This window comes from Molothrus ater, chromosome 7, assembly GCF_012460135.2.
Source record: "Molothrus ater isolate BHLD 08-10-18 breed brown headed cowbird chromosome 7, BPBGC_Mater_1.1, whole genome shotgun sequence".
Lineage (NCBI taxonomy): Eukaryota > Metazoa > Chordata > Aves > Passeriformes > Icteridae > Molothrus > Molothrus ater.
Genome location: NC_050484.2, coordinates 18,453,145 through 18,471,642, shown reverse-complemented (window position 1 = coordinate 18,471,642; position 18,498 = coordinate 18,453,145). Strand labels below are relative to the sequence as shown.

Below are 18,498 nucleotides of genomic sequence, written 5' to 3'. Positions count from 1 at the left end.
ACTCAACCTTCCATTTTAGAAACAATTTTTTTTTTTCTGTTTCTGTATTATTGTAGCTATAAAGAAACCAGAAGAAGGAAGGGTTTCAAATGCAGTGCTGTTGGAGGTCTGCTATAGCCATAGTACTGATGGCAATCCAGGGCAAACGAACCAACTTGTCAGGGCAAAACCTGACTTGTCCACCAGAGAGGAAAGAGAGGGGGGGAAAGGGGAAAAAACCCAAAACTAAGCAAACAAAAACCAAAACCAAAACAAACAAAAAATCCAAAGCAAGCAACCAAAACAAAACAAAAATCCTAGGTAAGGTCACAACTCTAATGATCCTGAAAACTTTTGAGACTTGCAAAGCCTGTACCTGAAATTCAATTATGATTTGAGAAGTGGGGTTTTTTTAAAGTAACAGAAAAGCCCATGCTTCTTGTTCCCTGAGGATTATTTATGAAATATGCTTAATTTAAATAATCATGTGTTGAAAAATCCCAGAATCCAGCTCTCCCAATTTGTTCTGAGATTGGAGAGTCAAACCGCACAATCTCCTGCAGCAGCATTCCTGAAACTGCCGAACGTTCTCATTGTAAACTGATGCCCTCCTATGATACAAATTCAGTGATATGTATCAATTATAATATCATAAGGGGAAATATATCCAGGCATTAGCTCTCTTGGCTCTACAGGGTTACTGGACGAGATGGGAAATAATTTTCCTTTCAGACACAGGATAAAATTGCAATTTCCTAAAACTGGTAGAGAGTGGACTTACTGGTGTACTATCGCTTCTGTTATTCTTTCAAGTTGCAATCACAGTAACCTAACTTAAGTAATTTTGTTTGATCCATCTTGGTAAAAAAGGTTTTATTTTGTTACAGCTTGGGAGTAAGGGGATTCTTTGTTTCTTTCCATTTTTGCTTGGGGGTACTGGGAGTTGGAATTTTCTGCTGCTATTGTGTCAGTATGTGGGTTGTCCTTTGGGATGTTTTTCAGATGAAGCAGATCAAAATGGACAACAAGACATGCCAGCATGGATCAGGAAGGGGACATTCTGAATCAAGAAGCCACAAAGTATGTAAAACAATGTGCTTCAGATTAGACTTTTCTAAATGCCCTTCATCACAGCAGTGCTGAATGTTCTCTCTGGCAGTTCATATTGAGCTGTCTTTGAAATTTAAGTGATGTACATGATCCTTAAATATGGGCCAGTTGGGTACATCAGTGCTGACTGTTCATAAAACCCAAAGTAAACATATCATTCATCTTTGATTACTTTTTGTCAAGTTACAGAAAACAGCAAGTTACCTGTAGAGTAGGAGAATAAATCCACAGACTTCACCAAATTTCTATTTGTAGAATTTTCTGGACAGGGCCAAGTAATCCAAATAATCAAAGCACTAATTTATTTTCTCTCAGCATGTTCATTTTTTTCATTGCAGATATATAGGAAGTTATTATCTGTATTTTTAAGTACTGAAGATGATAGCTGGAAAAGGTCTGAAACACTTAGTTTTGAACAATTTTCCAATTTTTCTATGTCAAGAGTTAATGAAATTTATTATTTCAATTATTCCATTTTATCTAAGATACAGGTAAAGTAGACATTTTTGTATACCAGAAATCATGGAAAAAGAAAGAGATACTGGATGCAAGAAATATATTTTGTAATAATGTATTGAATTACAAATTATAGCTGTATTACTAAAAAAAAAAAAATCACAGGCTGCAAAGACAAAAATACAAACCCACAAGTCCAGAAACATCATAGATGTTCTCTGTACTTACTATTGTATACAGTTTCAAGGGAAGAGTTTGCCTAATCCCAGCCTGCTAAAATATTTGTAATCCACACAAAATGGCAATTAAAAGGCAACACAGAGCATTTATGGAGGGAGCCCTCCACAATAATAATAATGATCACCAGAAGTCAAATTTGCTGCCCTGCCTGCAGATAAAAGCATGTAAAGCATGACTATAGTTCAGAATATGAAGAAATAAGAAGTGTTATGGCACAGGGACTTCTCTCTATTTGCCTCTCCATTTCATGGAGCTATATTGTGACTTCCTTACAGTGCAGGCAGGAGGCGCTCATCTCTCTTAAAATATTGTATGCAGCTCCAAACACAGTGACTATTCAAATCTACAGGCTGCAATAAAAATAGTGGGGTTTTCCGGCATTGTTTATATCTCCACATCTATTAAAACTATATAATTATTGAGTAGACTTTATTGCCAAAGATATTTATTGCATCACGTTCATTCCTTTGCTGATTCAGGGTATTCAAGATTCATATTTTAGCATGTGCAGTTTGTGGATGGAGGTGAATTCAAGAAATACCCCATGGTCTGGCTTTTTAAAGTGAGTTCTACCTGATATGCTGCTTACAAGCTTCAGCTAAGGGAGTTATATATCTTCATCCTACTGCCTTGATGATACTGTGCATCAATGGTTTTTCTGTGTGTTTCACACCCTCAGTAAACATCTGGATTCAAAGCAAAGCCCAAGTCTTCTGGATCCCCAGCTGCGAAGATATTCTCTGTAACCTGTGCCTAGAATGCACTCGAGCAGTAGCCTCAGGGAAGGGACAGTTACATGCAAGGAGAAAATAGCAGATTGCTTGAGCAGCACAGCTGGAGGGGAACACTTTGAACTCTCTCGGTGAAAGCGGCATCTCTCTGAGTGCCCTAGCCTGGGCGTGTACAGCCTGCAAAGGTGTTTCAATGATTTCAGTTGGTGTGGCGAGTTCTGAATGAAGCCGCTCAGGCTGGAGTGGTTCGGGTTTAGGTCGGATTTTCAAGCGGGTCCGTTGCAAATAAAAGTTAGCAAGCCTTTCCAGGCGTGCTGTACAGCCACGCTGTAGATGAGCGAGGGAGGGACGCGAGGAGCCGCAGGGTTCGCTGCTTTCCCCTTGCCGCCGCCGGGGCCAGGACGAACAGCTCGTGGTGAGCGCGGGCTCGGAGCCGCCGCGGCCGGGCGGGCTCTGCGAGCGCTGTACGGAGCGCCTGGCCTTGAGGCGCAGCGCCACCCAGAGGGGCCGCGGGGCGGGCAGCGGGGCCGGCCTCGCTGGGGTTCGCTCTCGGCGTCCTCCTGCACGGCCGGGAGGGAGCGAGCGCTCCGCACACCCGCCCGGGCCGTGCGAGGCTGCTGCCCGCGCCCCCCGACCGTGCTGCTCGCCCCGCCGGAGCTGCGGGGCCGGGCCGGAGCGGCCGCTGTCCGCGGTGCTGAGCGGAGCGCCGGCAGGGGAGCGCCGCGCCGCCGGGCTCCTCGAGGTGCTGGAAAGAGTCGTTGTCTCCAGCGTGACCTGGAAGGCTCGCTGACTTCATTGTCTGGCTCCTTCCCCTCCCGGGCCTCAGATTCTACAGGGTTGTAAAAATTTATGTTAAACCATGTCTGTTTACTCCAGACACACGCACTTCTGGAAAGCCAGAAGGGAAAAAATAAGCATGTAAGAAATAAGCGGGCATCCATCCGGCCGGGTCACGCTTCATAGTGACTGATGGCTTAGGGGTTCTTTGTGTGGTCTTTCGTTGACTCTTTGTACTGCAGTCCTGCCATGACTTCCTTTGAACGTTTGTTTACGTTTATAAAGATGATTAGTTATAGATATATTATTATTTCTCACACTCTGCACTGAGCAAATGTCTTGCTCAATTGGTTGAAACCAGTTTTAAAATGATGATATGAGAAAAGGTCGTGTTAGCTAGGGCCATTAATATCTGTAAAGCTATGTTTAAAAACTGGCCTTTGTGCTGTCGGTGTTTTTGTCACACGTCTAATTCCTAGAGAGTAAGTGTGCTAAACAAAGCAGTCGTCTTGGCTACTTAATGCTGTCAGTCGGACGGTTTCCTTTCCCAAACGGGCTTGTAAGTTTTTGCTTTTCCCTCGAGTCCTTCAGAAAGGACACAGCCCTGCTGCTCGTTGTGCTGCCCAGCACCTCCTGCACAGGATGAAATTCTCTGGCTCCATCGGGCTGTTTCCCCTCCTCTTTTCTCATTGCGGATTCCTCCCAGCCCCTTACGTGACATCTTTTTGAGAAGCTTTTGGTTTAGGCATCTGCGTAGCTACCGTGGCATGCTGAAATACAGCACCGCGGTCACAACCACAAAATGTTGGCCAAGCATATTCGGAAAGTGGGATTGAGTAACGCAGACCCGGGGTTGTCAGGGGTGCAAAAAGCTTGTTATCTTGATGCTTCTGGTTTTAGCAAAGGGATGTCTGGTATAAAATCGTAATGGCAACACTGAGGGCAAGTCACAGGCATCCAGGTGTTCGCTGCAGCGGTACCCGTGCCTCTGCCACCCTCTGGCGGGGAGGAGCGGGGCGAGCCGCGGGAACCGCGGGCTGAGCCAGCGGGTCACATCAGACCCTCGGCACGGCGGAGTGGGGGACAGGGGGTGTTGCTAAGCTACAATTCACACGAGCCCCGCCTGGCTCATTCGAGTCCCGCACCACGCTCAGGGGAGGGCCGGGGCCGCAGGGACGGCCGGGGCGGGAGTTCGGCCCCGTCGCCTCAGCGGTGCGCCGATGTGTGCGGTGCCTGTTAGCACAGCTGGCGACCTCGGGTCACGCGGGTGCTGTCTAGGGAAAGCCTCTGGCTCCGTCCGCACGAGGGGCTCAGCGAGGGGCTCGAACGCGGAACTGCCTGCGTGTGGTGCCGCCCCTGCCGCGGCTGGACGGCCCCACCCGCCGCCTCGGGGCGAAGCGGACCAGCGGCAGCCGCCGGGGCCGGTGGGCCGCCCTTCCCCGCCCCAGCCCGCCGCCCCAGCCGTCCCCAGCCCCCGTGCGGAGCGGCGCGGAGGCGGTGGCGGCAGTCCTGTGACTCATGCCTGCGTCGAAGCAGATCAACCGGCGATTCACGCTTTTAAAAAAGCAAATCCGAGCACTTCTGGAAAAAAAGGTCATCTCGCATTAAATTCCGCGGCGCGATTGGTATTCCGACGTCGTTTCTGGCAGAGTTTATAAGCGGCGGGTCGCTCCCAGACTAGAGTCGCCCTGCCAACCTGGACTACGGCAATAAGAGTGTCCGCTCGCTCCCTCGGTAAGTGTCCTCTAAACAGCATCCTAATTTTTTCAAAGCCTTTGGGAACCTCTGGAGCATTTCTTTTCTCCCAAAAATCGGGTTTGGTCGCTGTCGTATGAAAAGAGGAATAACGGGTTTTTTGATACAGCTACCGCCCTAGACATAGTGTTAACCTGTTACTTCACCTCTAGGCATTGTCTAGAAAATACCTTCTGCTTATGGCTGTTTTCTTTCTCGTCTTAAAAAATTTAAATGCCTGTTTTCCATTGAAATCATTGATCCGTTGCATTTACACGCGGGTGTAAATCCACCCAGCAGTGGAAATGAATCGGTAGCTACCGGTTTGAAAAAAGCTGCTAACAAAGAAAGCATTCTTTCGTTACCGCGACCTTCATTTTCTTTGCAAGGGGAAGAAAATAAATCGCAGGTAGACATGGGGACAAAGAGACGAGCTGGGCAGTGACCCGGCAATTCTCGATCAGCGACCCTGTATTGGTTATTGGAACACCGTGTCCAGCAGGAAGGAGTTGAACATCTGGCGAGGAGCGAGGGCTGGTCCTGCACCTTCCTTTCCCCAGACAGACGTGCCTCTCCTGCCATTTGCGCCGCTAAAGCGAGCACGGGCAGGGGAGATCGCTGGTTAGTGCTCGAGCACAGAGTGGCCCCGGTTTGCTGAAACATGTGTGTGCAAATACACATGTATGTGGCGCCTGTCATTGGACCTGGGCAAAACGCACCTTTGTGATGGCGGGGTTTTATCTGTCAGTCTTTCCTGAATGCTTTAGCCTGACGTGTGTTTGGTAGAGCCCAGAAGCGGGCTGTGTCGGGATTGTAGGTCGTTTGGGCTGGTGATTTCGAAGCCCGCTTTGCACGTTGGTCTCCATTTGATGCGAGCCATATAACTGCCCTGCTCAGTGGCCACCGATATAATTGCTATAGGCTTCATGCTCTGCTAAATCCGTCATTCCAGCGCGGGGGGTAGTGCCCTGGAATCTAACGAAGGGAAGATTTTGCTCTTCAGTCTGTCGAGGCATTTTCCCTGTTCGGCCGGTCCTGCCGCCGCCTCGGGACCTGCGCGGCTGCTGCCCGCTGGCGTCTGGACGGGACTGTGGTGCGGTGCTCCAGGAGACTAGACTACTAAACCCACTGTTCTTCCTTCCAGCAAATTCCTTGCTGCCCACCCCTCAGAGGAATATCGAGAAAATACGAGCTCCGAGGACTGAGGCTTTTCTGAAAGGATGGCTTCCTCAGCTCCCTCGTCCTCCAACGATGCTCCGGACCCCACCCCACCTAATCTGCGACCTACAAGTAGGTTTTAATATTTTCCTCGTTTTAAGTGTTTTGGAGGCTTTCTCCATTTAGGCTCAGAAATATCAGTTTCGAAACGAAATTATACATCTGTGAAGCCCAGTTCCGCGCCATTAAGCAAGGTGCGGAAAGTGCTCTACACAAAGAAACCATCTTCCTACTGGGAACAGGAGAGGTCGGTCCGTGGCGAGTAAAACGCTGTGAGGAAAAGCCCACCTTACCGGCCAACATTGTCTTTATCTTACAGCCACGTTTGAGAGATACAGACAATAAACTGACCTCCCAGATGGACAAAGAAATCGGGATGTTGGAAGGGGTGCGGAGAAAACGAATCAGTTAAAGGGCGAAGTTACAGCAGGGTATTAAAGCAGGTGTCTCCCAGCTACATTTTATAAATGCTAATTCTGCAGCTTCTTTTCAGCCTACGCTGAAGCCTGTAATCAAGCCAAATTTGGATGCTAATTGCAGCTTTTCAAAGCGTTATATTCCTAATTGCTCTGAATTCGCCTTGAGTTATTGAGGTGTGAGTGGGAAGCAAAGGCTGCTGCAGGTGGATAGAGAATCAGTTTATAGCCCTGCCAGGCAGTTCAGACCATCGCCTACAGGAAAAAAAAATTAAAAACAAAACAATAAGGGGCTCGATGCTATGAAGCATCAGAGACAAAGAGCGGGCAACAGTAAGAAATGAAAGGTTGTCAGGGACAGCAGAGCGGGTAATAGCTTTTACCCTGAAAGAGCTACGAGACACGAGCATCGAAGTCATTATTGTCATTATTCTGAAACTGGAAAAAACGGGGAAGGGGGCGAACGGCAGCACTGGGTCTTGTTTCAGGCGCGCATAGCAGGCGCTGCTGCCTTCGACTGAGGTGCCACACGCAGAAATCGAATTAATTGGCATCACAGCTAAAACAAAGATAACCGCTGGCAGCAGCATCCCGCCCTGCCCACACGGGCTCCCCGCCCCCGGGCACTGGCAGCGCCCCTGCCGAGCGGGCTCCTCCGCCCGGTCGGGAGCGCCGTGCCTCTTCCCCCGCTTCCCCCTCCCGAGAGTCAGGCCGCTGCCCTCCGTGCTTGGGTGAGCCATCCGCGTCCCGGCTCCTCTGAAACCTTCTCCCCTCGCCCCCCAACGCCCCCGGTCGCCCTCTGGGGTCCATCGCTGCCGGACTTGCGGCTGCCCCGTGCCGCGAGAGATGGACGGGAGAGGCTCGGTTAGTGGCCGCGGCCGCGGCTGGTGCACCCTCCACCTCGGTCCTGGGCTTCGTTCCCCGCTTCCCGTGGGCTCAGCTGGGGCTGACCGGTGCGTATCTGAGCCACGACTCGAGGGGCTGGGAAGCAGCCTGTTCCCCCTGGGGGTGCTGTCCCGATAGGGCCGTTGGCGGCCCGTCAGTCCGTCCGAGGCTCAATGATGCGAGTCCGATCATCTAGTCAAATACTATTTTTCACCCAATTAATTCCTGAACTCTTTTGTGACCCCATTTCACGCCACTTTATTTTAAGCTGCTACTTCCCTGGAGCCCCGCCAGTAAATGATGAGATGTCGGGTCCCGGGTGCCTTCTCTTCTCCTCTGGGCAGGCCAGCATGTCACCTCGCTGTCATCCGAGCCTCAGCTGCCCCGCGCCCAGCGCCGCCGGGCTCGGAGTCAGCCCTTTCTCACGTCGATGCAGCCGTGCGGGGCACCGGGGTGGGGCGCGGCGGCCGGACAACCGCGCCGCCCCAGGGGAACACCTCTGCTCTCTCTTCCAGCTTACGACTCGTGGTGCGGCGTGGCTCACGGGTGCACCAGGAAGATCGGGCTGAAGATATGCGGTAAGTGCGGCCGTGTCTCCCCGTAGGACACCCCACACAGCCACGCGTGACGGCGCGGCCGCCCCGGCGGGGGCAGCGCGGCCCGAGCGCCCCCCGCGGCCCCGCCTCGGCCGCCCCCTGCCGGCCGCAAGGCGGCTCCGCGGCCCCGGCCCCGCCGCCGCCGTGCCCTCCCGCGGGCTGGCCGCGGCCCGGGTTCTGTCCGCCGCGGGAGGGACGGCGGCGGCCCCGCTGCCCCTCCTGCCACACTCGGGGGTGCAGGCGCCGGGCTCTCCGGGCGAAGAAAGCGCAGGACCCGCCGGGGAGGCCGGTGGGAGGAAAAGCGGGAGGCGGGGGACCGGTTCGCCGCTTCTCACAGTCTGAAATTTTTCAACCTTATCTGACTAGAAAATACGGATCTCCTGGGGAAAAAAAAGATTAACGAGAGCCTTATTAAAGAGCAATTCGTCAGCTTGCTGTGCTGGTAAGATAGCGCTGGCAGCCAGTCAGCGCGCAGGCACATGAAATGCAGAAGGGAAACAAATGCACAATCAGATCGCAACGTTATAGCAAGAGATTCATTTGCAGATAACAAGCTGTCTTCCTTCTCTAGATATCTCAGTAGCGCCTTCGCTTTCAGAGGCTAACAGTCAAATCTTCATATTCTGATGGGGGAATCATTCCGTTTTGCCCATCCCCTTATGCATAGAAACTATTTCCCCTTTTCCCCCTCTGTCTCTTTTGGGGGGGGATGGGAAATATGTCGTGGGAGAAACTAACCTTTTTTCGATGCAAAGGAGCATTTAAAGCTCTTTCCCTGCTTGCTCGAGTCGAAGTTAATTCATTAAGCGTTTTGTAACCTGGAAGTTTGAACGGGAAAAGAATCAGGGTGCAAATGTTTAGCCCTGTGTCTGTGAGAGATTTCACTGGTAGCCGCTGGCGACATTAACGAGTAGTCGCTTAGTTCTATAAATAGCTCCTGATCTGGGTTTAATGGACCATTTCCCTACCAGTCCCCTCAGTGGCTGGAGCGATGGGCATTTTCACCATCATTTTAATTTAGCCCGGCAAGCAGAACTGATAAAGTAACGCGCATTTAGGCTTGCTCCGTGTTGCTAGACTACGGGGGTTAGAGAAGGACAGCGCAGCTTCTCTCAATGAGATCAAATACACTTGAAAATGAAATATCCCACCATTTTGGATTTGAGACGGGCATAAGAGAGAATAGTGAAGGCTTTGTGAAGGGAGTTCAATACAAGCTGTATTTCTGGTTGTGGTTTGTTGCTCAGTTTTCCTTTGCTGGCTCTTTTCTGTTTTACATGAAAAATACACTCTGAATAGTCAGTGATGCCGTTTTGGAATACTCAGATTTGATGATGAGCACTGTTTTTGCTTGTATGAGCCCTCCTATTTGAATCGAACACCTTCACAAAGACATACAGGGAAGGTTGCCTATGGTAAACAGAGTGAGGTATTAAGGTTGCCAAGAATCCTAATTAAACATGCTAAACGAGTTGACATTTGACTGTTGCAGGTGATACGTCCTTGTCCTTACCTTTCACAACATATAATTCTAGACCCTAAATATTGTATAGTCACAAAGGCGCCTTGGAATTGTTCCTATTGTGTGTATCACACTGAAATCGATTAATTTTAAATGCAAACTTTAAATAAGGGTTGACCTCAGAGAAAAGGCAGGTCTTGAACAATGAGTTGGTTCTTCCATCTGAGTTGTATATTATGGGTTTGACATTTTCAGTAATTACGTATCCAAGATGTATGTAATTCCTTCTTAAATAATGGAGCGATTTAAGGATTAGCTTTTTTTCCTTTTCTGGTTGAAAACCACTGCCTGAAAAGAGCACTGCCGCTACCACCACTCCCACCCCTCCCGACCCCTTCCCCGCCCCTACTCTTCGTCTCTGCACATATCCACCTAAAAAAACTAACCAAACAACAGCAACAAAAAAACCTCTTAAAAAACCCCAAACCAACCAAAAAAAAAAAAAAAAACCACCAAAAAACCAACTAACTCCTATTTTAAGCGGTTTAATGAAGTGTCACGGCGGCCAAAATATGGGCAGAATTCCCCCTGTATCTGGATTTGTATGCTACACTCCCACCATGGCAATTGTTATTGCTGAGACTGATCTTGTTAACATTTGGCACCAGTGGAATGTTCAACGTCGTAAAATTGCTCCGGTGCGTCTCCTGTTTGGCCTCGGCCAGCTGATGATTCCAAACCCAGTAAGCAAGGCGGGAGAGTGGGGCTTCCAAAGCAGCCATGCATGTTAGAAACCGGGCTCGTCTCCGGAGTCCGTGGGATTTATGCTGCCAAGCAGACTTTAGGTAGGACCGCTGCGGGGTCCAGGGTCTCCTGCAGCCGCCACCGACGTGCACCCCCGATGGCTGCGGTGCCTCCGGGACCTGGCGGGTCTGTCCCCGCCCCGCAAGATGTGTCCACCCTGGGCTGCGGTGCCGAGGGGGGCTCACACACCTGCCTTGTGCGAGGCCTGATGTGAAATCACGCCGAATTTGTGGTCGCGTTGCGCACCGAGGTACTCCCTCGCCAATCCGGTGTGACTCGGCTCTTGAAAACCCGGTCTCTTTAAGCGCATGGATGAAAATGCACCTGCAGAACCGACCTACTGCTGGAAAAGGCTGCGCTCTCCGCTGCTCTAGGAGAAGCAGCGCGGACACTGTTTCGTACTCTGCTACTTGCTGGAAGTCTCCTACACCGGCCTCGCTTTTCAAGCAGGATACAGATGAAAGGTCAGCTACAGTCATGCTCTTCTCCCCGGGAGCGGAAGGAGCCTTCGAGGGCCGGCTGTTACGCTTCTCTGCAGACTGCGACGGCGCTGGGGAGCGTCCCACACCCTCCTAGGGAGGGGTTCGGCAAACGACGTGGTCCGGCGGCTCCAGAGCGGGGACTGTCCGTGTCCCACGGGCTCCCCCTTACACCGAGTCTCCAGGTCCACGAGACACTGCCGTGGCCGAGGGACTTGAGCGAACGCACGTTACCTACAGCCGGGTGGGCTGATGTCGGCCGACAGCGGGATCCTGCCTTCAGGCTTTTTCCGTCCTCTCATCCCCGCCCTCGAGCCTCCCGAGCGCGGCCGCGCAGCCCCGGGTCCCCACGCGGCGTGGGCTGACAGGCCCCGTGCGCGGCCGCTGCGAGCCCCAGCTGATCCCCAGCCGGCCTCGGGACACAGCGGGCCCGGGGAGCCTCCGCGGGGAAGAACGGCCGCAGAGTCGTTCGGGCAAGGACTGAGCTCCCTGCCCGCAGCGTCTGGTTAGGTCAGACCCTTCAGCGATGCCACGGCCTCGCTGGGCCCGATGGGAGTTGAACTGGATGCAACTGCAGCCTTTCTCTGTTGCCGAAGCGGTGCTCCCTCCTTCCCCAGCGCCAGCTGTGCGAGGAGCTTGGCTCTCGGGGCAAGCGGAACGCGGCCGCTCCTGCAGGCGTCTCTTCTCACGGAACCCGTCCCACCTGAGCATCGCTACTGAGAGCCTGAAAAAAAGACGGGTGCGGGGAAAACAAAGCAAAATCAAGTCCCAGAACCCGGTAATAGAGGATTCATAATTCAGATTAGACTGCACCTGCTTTGATATCAGCTGCTTCTCTTAATGAGCAGGAAAATAGCACTAGCTATTGCAGGAGCTAATGATCGCTGCAAGTGCCATTAGAAGCAGTAACAACATAACTAAATACTACATATATATATGTATGTGTATATGGACGGCTACTCTGAACTTATGCACGAAGACAGTTTCCCTTAGTCTTTGTCTCATTCATAAAAGCATCACAGAAAAAGACTAATCAGTAGAAGATCAGAATTAAAAGGCAAAACGTGAGATGTTCACTGGAAGTATGGCTCCTACAAGCTTACCTGTGAGCGACCCTCCTGGAGACTCGTCTGGGTACCCGACTGATGCAGAAGGGCCTGCCAGCCGAGTGCTCCTTTTTCGATGGCTCTTTCGTGACTGCCTGCCTGGCAGCAGGGTCCGAGGCACAGGTACCGCGCCGGGAGCAATTGGCCCAGCAGCTCACTGTCGCTCGCTTTTCTCCCCCGACGTTCAGCCCCTAAGCCTGCCCAAGATGCAGGGGTCCCGTACGGGCCGGCAGTGGGCGCCGGATGGGAGGTGCCCACAGTCTCGGACCGCCGTCACGGCTCCGAGAGCAGGGACACATGGCCGGAGGGCGCTGAAGAGAAGCGGCATCGGGGAACATGAGTGAGCGAACTCAGGACGTTGTTTTTCCTCCCTGCTAAGCCCTCCTCTCTGGCGGATATCCCCAGCCGCGACGAGCTTTGTTTTCGATTGTTGCTTGTTTCAAAAGAAAAGAAAGAATAAAGGAGACCGGCGTCACCGTAGTGCCTCTTCCAAACATACAGGCACACTCGGTGCAACCCGGAAGGTCAAAATCCGACGCTGTCCTTAATGACAAAAAGCCCGACACTGTGCGTGTTTTAGCGGGCATCATAGATTTAATATATCAAATCCAGAAAATTAATTGTTCTCCCTGCCTTGTTAAAGTAGACAGATCTCATTACTAGCTGCGGACTCTGTGTGGCTCCCGCCCCAACAATTCTTGGGGTGAGTGGGTTTATTATTGCCATGACATATAACAGCAGCAGTTGTGTTCGGGTTCTGGGCGCCAAAGATGCGTTCCCGGTGAGAGCAGAGCTCTTAAAACCTCCGGGGATGATTACTGTTAGCATCAAAGCATCTTTTCAGGTGGAAAATCCGCATCAGTACTTACTGATAATAGGAAGGTGGGGTTACATGAGTGCTACTGGTATCCTCAGAGCTCTAGCCCTCTCAGGACGGATGCTCCAGAATGGCTGCTTGTTCTCATGCCTTTTGTGCGTGAGAGCACCACGAGGAGAACTGAAAATGGCCCTGATTTTAATCATACATCATTGCCCCTGTCTGCTAGGTCCATAAACTTTGCCTGCAGGCTGAAATAGCATTGACTCATCCTGAACTCTCTTCCAGTGGCTGATTACTGAAGTGGAATCTGTCTGATCGACTTAATAAGAATTTACCAGTGCACTAAATGACAAAATTTTGTTTTTTGCATGGCTGCGTTTTTGCAGTTGATGGCATTTTGAACTCTCCCTCCTGGAGGCAAATAATCCCCATAAATACCCTTATTCCTGACCTCATTAGTCAGATCTAGAGCCAACACCGCTTTTAACTGTTGTCTAGAGAGCTGCTTTAGATATTTCTAAACATGTTGGGAAGTCAGAAAACTCTGACCTGTGCACCTTGCAATAATAATGTAGGGTTCCTGCAAAGGACCAACAGCCTGGAAGACAAGGGCCGGATCGTCAGCTCTCTGAAGGAAAAACAGTCATCCAAGAGCCTGCTGGCATGCGAGAACAGTGAGAAGGAATCCAGGTTCCGGCGCACCGAGACAGACTTTTCCAATCTGTATGCCAGAGGTAAACACTTTACAGTTTCTCCTTGCTCCAGCTCAGGCATGTCCCTTAGTAGTCCTGCCCTCATCTCCCCTGGAAGTGCAGCCATGCTCAGACCATGCTTTTCCTTGGCTGTTTTTGAAGGGAGCTCCATGTCTGTGTTTTTTGGGAGCTGCACTGGTGATGTATGCAAGCTGCCTGAAAAGCAGTTTTACGTACTTTGTGCTGATCACCTGCAGCTCACCTTCAGTGGTTCCAGGGGTTTCTCCAGATCCAGCATCTGGGAGGAGAGTAATTCTATGTTTTTATCCTCCTTAGTGAAATAGTAATGAAGGAGCCTGTGATTGCTGGTAGGGGGCCATTGCAAGAAGAGTGAGAAAGGGAAAGCAATCCCTTTGTGGGGCGGAGGTGGGAACGTTGCGAGGTAAGGGCAGGTGTGAGGCACTCGCCTCCACCCAGAGGAGGCGAGTGCCTCACACCACACAACATTTGCGTGGCAGGGTGTGCTCTTAGGCCAGGCACCTTGGAGGTCCCTCTGCTGCTGCTGTGGGTGACCTAGGCTTGCCCTTCTCCGCGTGGTGAGAGGGACCAGGAGTCTGCCCAGGCAGTGCTGGGACCGTGGCTTCCAGGTTCTTGGAATGCTGTGGGCAGCCGAGGCTGGGTCATCTCTGCTTCTCTCTCCCAAAGCAAGTGCTGACAGCTGGTTTGCCCCACAGATTTGTTGCCCTCCAAGAATGGTGAGGAGCAGACCATGCAGTTTCTGCTGGAGGTTGTGGACATCCTCCTCAATTACGTGAGGAAGACTTTTGACAGATCCACCAAAGTGCTGGACTTCCACCACCCACACCAGCTCCTGGAGGGCATGGAGGGCTTCAACTTGGAGCTTTCGGACAACCCTGAATCCCTGGAGCAGATTCTGGTGGATTGTCGGGACACCCTGAAATACGGAGTAAGGACAGGTAGGTTTTTGCACACTCTGTGGCGAGTCCCTCCTGGGACTTTTCTCAGGCTCATGGTGAAGAGAGCTTGACAGCTCACGGAGGTAAGCCCACACCCTCTCTACACCCGTGACTGTGCCTCTGTACAGGCTTGGCTCCAGGGCTGGCTGCAGGCGCTGGAAATGTTTCTGCTCAGAAACTTCATTTATTGATGACCATCCGTCCCTGCCGGGTAGGGCTCAGTGCTATTTTTAGACCACAGAAACAAGTTTTAAAGACGTAATCTCTTTCACTTGATGAAACGCGAGCTGTCTGTATCTCCGGGGAGCAATATCATTAGGTAAATGAGGGCATAAATGACACAGAATTTGCAATTTTTCTTCTTTATGTTCATCAAACGTTTAATGAAAAAGAGACTGAAATCCTAGGAATCATCAATAAAGGAACCCTGTGGATTTCAGCCCATTATCCAGGAGCCCTGCCCGTCCAGGTCCTTCTGAATCAAACAGAAATCCCGGGTTGTAATCACTTATTTAACTGGGTGAGCTGTAGCCAGGCTCTAGAGCAAAGTCAATGCTCTCTCAGGCCGTTTGGCCTGAAATGTTTTACATTGGATCCAAAGGAGTCTTGGCTGGCAACTGGCCCCGACAGCCTGTGCAGGTCAGGAACTGGAGCGGTAATGGAGCGCGCCGAGCTTCCTGTCCCCAGCCTTGCTCCCGCGTTTCAGGGCTGCTGAGCTCTGCCTGGCCGGCTGCCCTCTTCGGCACGGCACGGCACGGCACGGCACGGCTCGGCTCTACCGCCGGCGGGCGGCGATCTCCCCGCGGAGCCGGAGGGCGGGAGCTCGGGCCGGGGGCTCTTTCCCGGCGCTCTCCGGCTGGGCAGCAGCGAGCCATGGCTCCTGAAGGACGGGCCGCAGCTTTCTGCTCTGCTTCGTTTTGGAGCCGTGAAGACCCAATGCAGCGCATTCAAGGAGCAAAATCTTGACAACAGATGTGGCGGGTAGCGTTCTGTCCTTTTTCCTATTTACATGGTGGTTCGATCGATTCAGTGGAGTCAGGGGTATATTTTGATTTTTGTACTCTTAATCAAAGGGGAGAGTTGTTTCACTCCCAAACGCGTGGGTTGTTGGACAGGTGACCTGAGATTAAGTCAGAGTGGCTGCGCTCTGTGTGCTTGCACCATTATTCTGCTATTTATTGTGCCGCAAGTCGTGCAGCCTCCTCCCCTCACCCCAACCTCCCCTGGAGCTTCTGTGGGCCCGCAGGACGTGTTCCCGGGACCTGAGGGGCAGGTATCCGACCGGACACAAGCTCTGTTCAAAGCGGTGTCTGGTGCAGCTTTAAAGTGCTGCTCGGATCGCCTGAGTGCCCAGGACACGCATTCTGCTGTGGGCTTCTGGGGCTCACATTCTCTCTCAAGCTCCCTTCAAAGTCACCGGGTCTGAATCTGCAGCCCAGCCCTAGGAGATCGCGGGCTCATTAACAGCTATGGGAAGTCAGCGAAATGTCGCTGGAGATAACAAGCCGGTCAGTGTGTCCTGGAAAGGGAGAGAAGTGCTGATTTGTAAAGCAAACAGCTAAGCCGCGGCGGTGTTTCTGAGCTCTAGCCCCGAGCCGTGGGTTCCCTGGGCGGGAGCAGCCCCCCGGCTGCGGCGTGTCCTCTTCGGGAAGTGTCGCGATGTGGCAGCGCCGGCAGGCTCACGCCTCTAAAAGATTTCTGCTGACATCGCTCGGGGCAGAATCGCATTTGTTTCTTCATGTCAAAAGATGCTGATGTTCCTCGTGTTGAATCGAATCCGACGTGACAGGGTCCCCTCCAGGCGTCGAGAGCTGACCTCTCTTCTACGGCCGAGCTGTCCCCAGTGTGCCATCTGCGTGTCCTTCTCCAGAGAGCCGAGGTCTAAATCATGGCACCTCCCACCTCCCCTCAGCGCCCGATACCAGTTGTTAGGAATTTCCTCTCTTCATGCTAGAAAAGTAGGTTCCCAAGACTCGGGATTATTGCTTATGAAAGTCGTTAAAGCAACTTCGGCTGAAACACAAGGATGTGATTTGCTTCAGTTCAATAGCAAACTCTGTTTAAGGAGGTGAATTCTAGCTCATAAACCATGTGGGGAAAGGGCCCGAGTCGAGGGCCTCTTGCGGGGCCCTGTCCCCCCTCTGCAGCGCTGGGGCATTGCTGCCGAGACGCCGCAAAACGTCTCTCCCGTGTCCTTGTAGCTCGGGAAGAGACGGGCTCCTCCTCAGCCCTGTCTCATTCCTGCAGCCCCAGTTCAAGCGCCTGAACCTTCTTCCTCTCTTGCTCCATTCAAATGCAAATAGCCCCGGAACCTAGAGGTTGTTACTGCCAGGGGGGGTCCCACACCGTGTACTCCTCTCCCGAGTTCACAGCACGGCAGAGGTCGGAAGAGGGCTCTGGAAGTGGGCTAGCCCAAGCCCCTGGGCAGGTCCCGGAGGTGTTTACAGCCACAGTCGATTCTGAGGTTCTCTTTTAAAGGCAAATGATTCCATACAGGAGCTCCCATCCGAAGCATTTTTAAAGTTTGTAGTAAGACACCCGTGAATGTTGGCTATCAGTCTCCCCATAAGCAAGACTTGCTTTGAAAACTTTGCTGCGAGTATTCTGAGTACGAACCTGTGGTTTTTGTCAGAAAAGGTGGATGGTTTAAATTTGAAACCTGAGAGATACCGGTAGAGTTTGTTCTAAGTTGCTCTCAATTCTCTTTACAGGTCACCCTCGCTTTTTCAATCAGCTGTCCACAGGACTGGACATTATTGGCTTGGCTGGGGAATGGCTGACATCCACTGCTAACACAAACATGTAAGCAGTGTCTTGTCACCAGTGTCTGGGACTGGTGCTTACACAGGCTGCCATGTATCATGGTAGATAGGTATTATCACAGATATGAATAATTTTCATTTTTAAATGATGAACGATACATCTTCCAGAAAAATGTCTCATGTTTTTCTAAATGTGTCCGTAAGACAATGAAAATAATTACATGAAACTGAACAGTTTTATGTTTCTTATAAATAGAAATGCAAATATCTGAGAGCACATGGTAAGTAAAACATTATTATTCTAATGTAATAACCTGAAATTACTTTTCTTTTTTGGACCAATCTTCTCTATATTTTTCTTTTTTTTAAAAAAAGCTTTGTCTCTAGACTGAACAGGTCTGCAGCTATTCACGTGCTAACACTAGAACACAAGATATGGAAAAAATTTATTTTCTTCTCTACTGTTGACTTCAGAGATAGCAGGCTTGAGGCAATACCTTTTGTTCATGTGTAGTAAAGAATTGGCTTCTGGGTAGCTTCAAAATGATTAAAAATGTAACACTGAAAAATAATTTTATGCTAATGAAGGAATTAGTCTAAGATTAATAAAGTCATGTGTAAATGAATAAAGGGAAGTATAAAAAAGGTAAAATTTGACATCTGAATGCATCAAATAAGAAATTTTTCCTAATTTTTCTTGACCTCAGAGTTAATGAAAGGTAAATGTCAGTGTAAGGTATTATGATGAATTTTTTCAGCAGAGTGCAATTAACGAAAAAAAACCCAAAAAACAACACTAAACAAAAACATCCACAAAAACAATATATGTTTTAATTATTAAACAAGTATTGTAAAAGCTTTAAAGTGCTTTGAGGTGCCTTTTTAGCAGCACAATTAAAAGTGAAAACAGTTCTGATCACATTTCTAAACAAAACTTTGCTTAAAGGTTGTTTCTCTGTTTCTCTGAAATTGGTTTATATTTCAGTGTCACTTTTTCCAAGCCCATTTGACTAACTTAGTTATCCCAGTTTAGTTATCCTTTTGTAATCAGTGAAATTACACAAATCTGATAAGACATAAAAGAATTCAGCTCTATGGCAGACTGTGACAGGTAAAGAAGTACTGACATCATTATTAATAACATTGCACTCAATTAGGCACTTCTTAAAAAATAACTCTTTTTAATTGATGTTTTCCATTTGTTGAAAGTAAGCTGTTAAATAGCTAGTTTCTCAACCATTTGTGCTTTAAAAA

At 50.3% G+C, this 18,498-nt stretch overlaps 2 protein-coding genes across 3 annotated transcripts in view; one reads left to right on the top strand and one right to left on the bottom strand.

Annotated features, from left to right (window-relative positions):
• The first annotated feature begins 4,784 nt into the window (after positions 1-4,784).
• GAD1 (glutamate decarboxylase 1) overlaps positions 4,785-18,498 on the top strand; it is a 33,026-nt gene continuing 19,312 nt past the window's right edge. The window contains exons 1-6 of the mRNA XM_036387165.2: positions 4,785-5,027; positions 6,172-6,317; positions 8,062-8,124; positions 13,389-13,547; positions 14,240-14,482; positions 17,194-17,284. Of these exons, the coding sequence (XP_036243058.1) occupies positions 6,248-6,317; positions 8,062-8,124; positions 13,389-13,547; positions 14,240-14,482; positions 17,194-17,284 (626 nt within the window). The 5' untranslated portion in view covers positions 4,785-5,027; positions 6,172-6,247. The remainder of the gene's footprint in view (positions 5,028-6,171; positions 6,318-8,061; positions 8,125-13,388; positions 13,548-14,239; positions 14,483-17,193; positions 17,285-18,498) is intronic.
• Positions 10,136-12,326, bottom strand: LOC118689088 (uncharacterized). Of its 2 annotated transcripts, none has more exons than XM_036387166.2 (2): positions 11,991-12,326; positions 10,136-11,611 (listed from the first exon to the last, which is right to left on the bottom strand). In XM_036387166.2, the coding sequence occupies exon 2, from the start codon at positions 10,885-10,887 to the stop codon at positions 10,150-10,152; it is 738 nt and encodes a 245-aa protein (XP_036243059.1). In that variant the 5' UTR covers positions 10,888-11,611; positions 11,991-12,326; the 3' UTR covers positions 10,136-10,149. Both variants share the same exon structure in this region, with proteins under 2 accessions (XP_036243059.1, XP_036243060.1).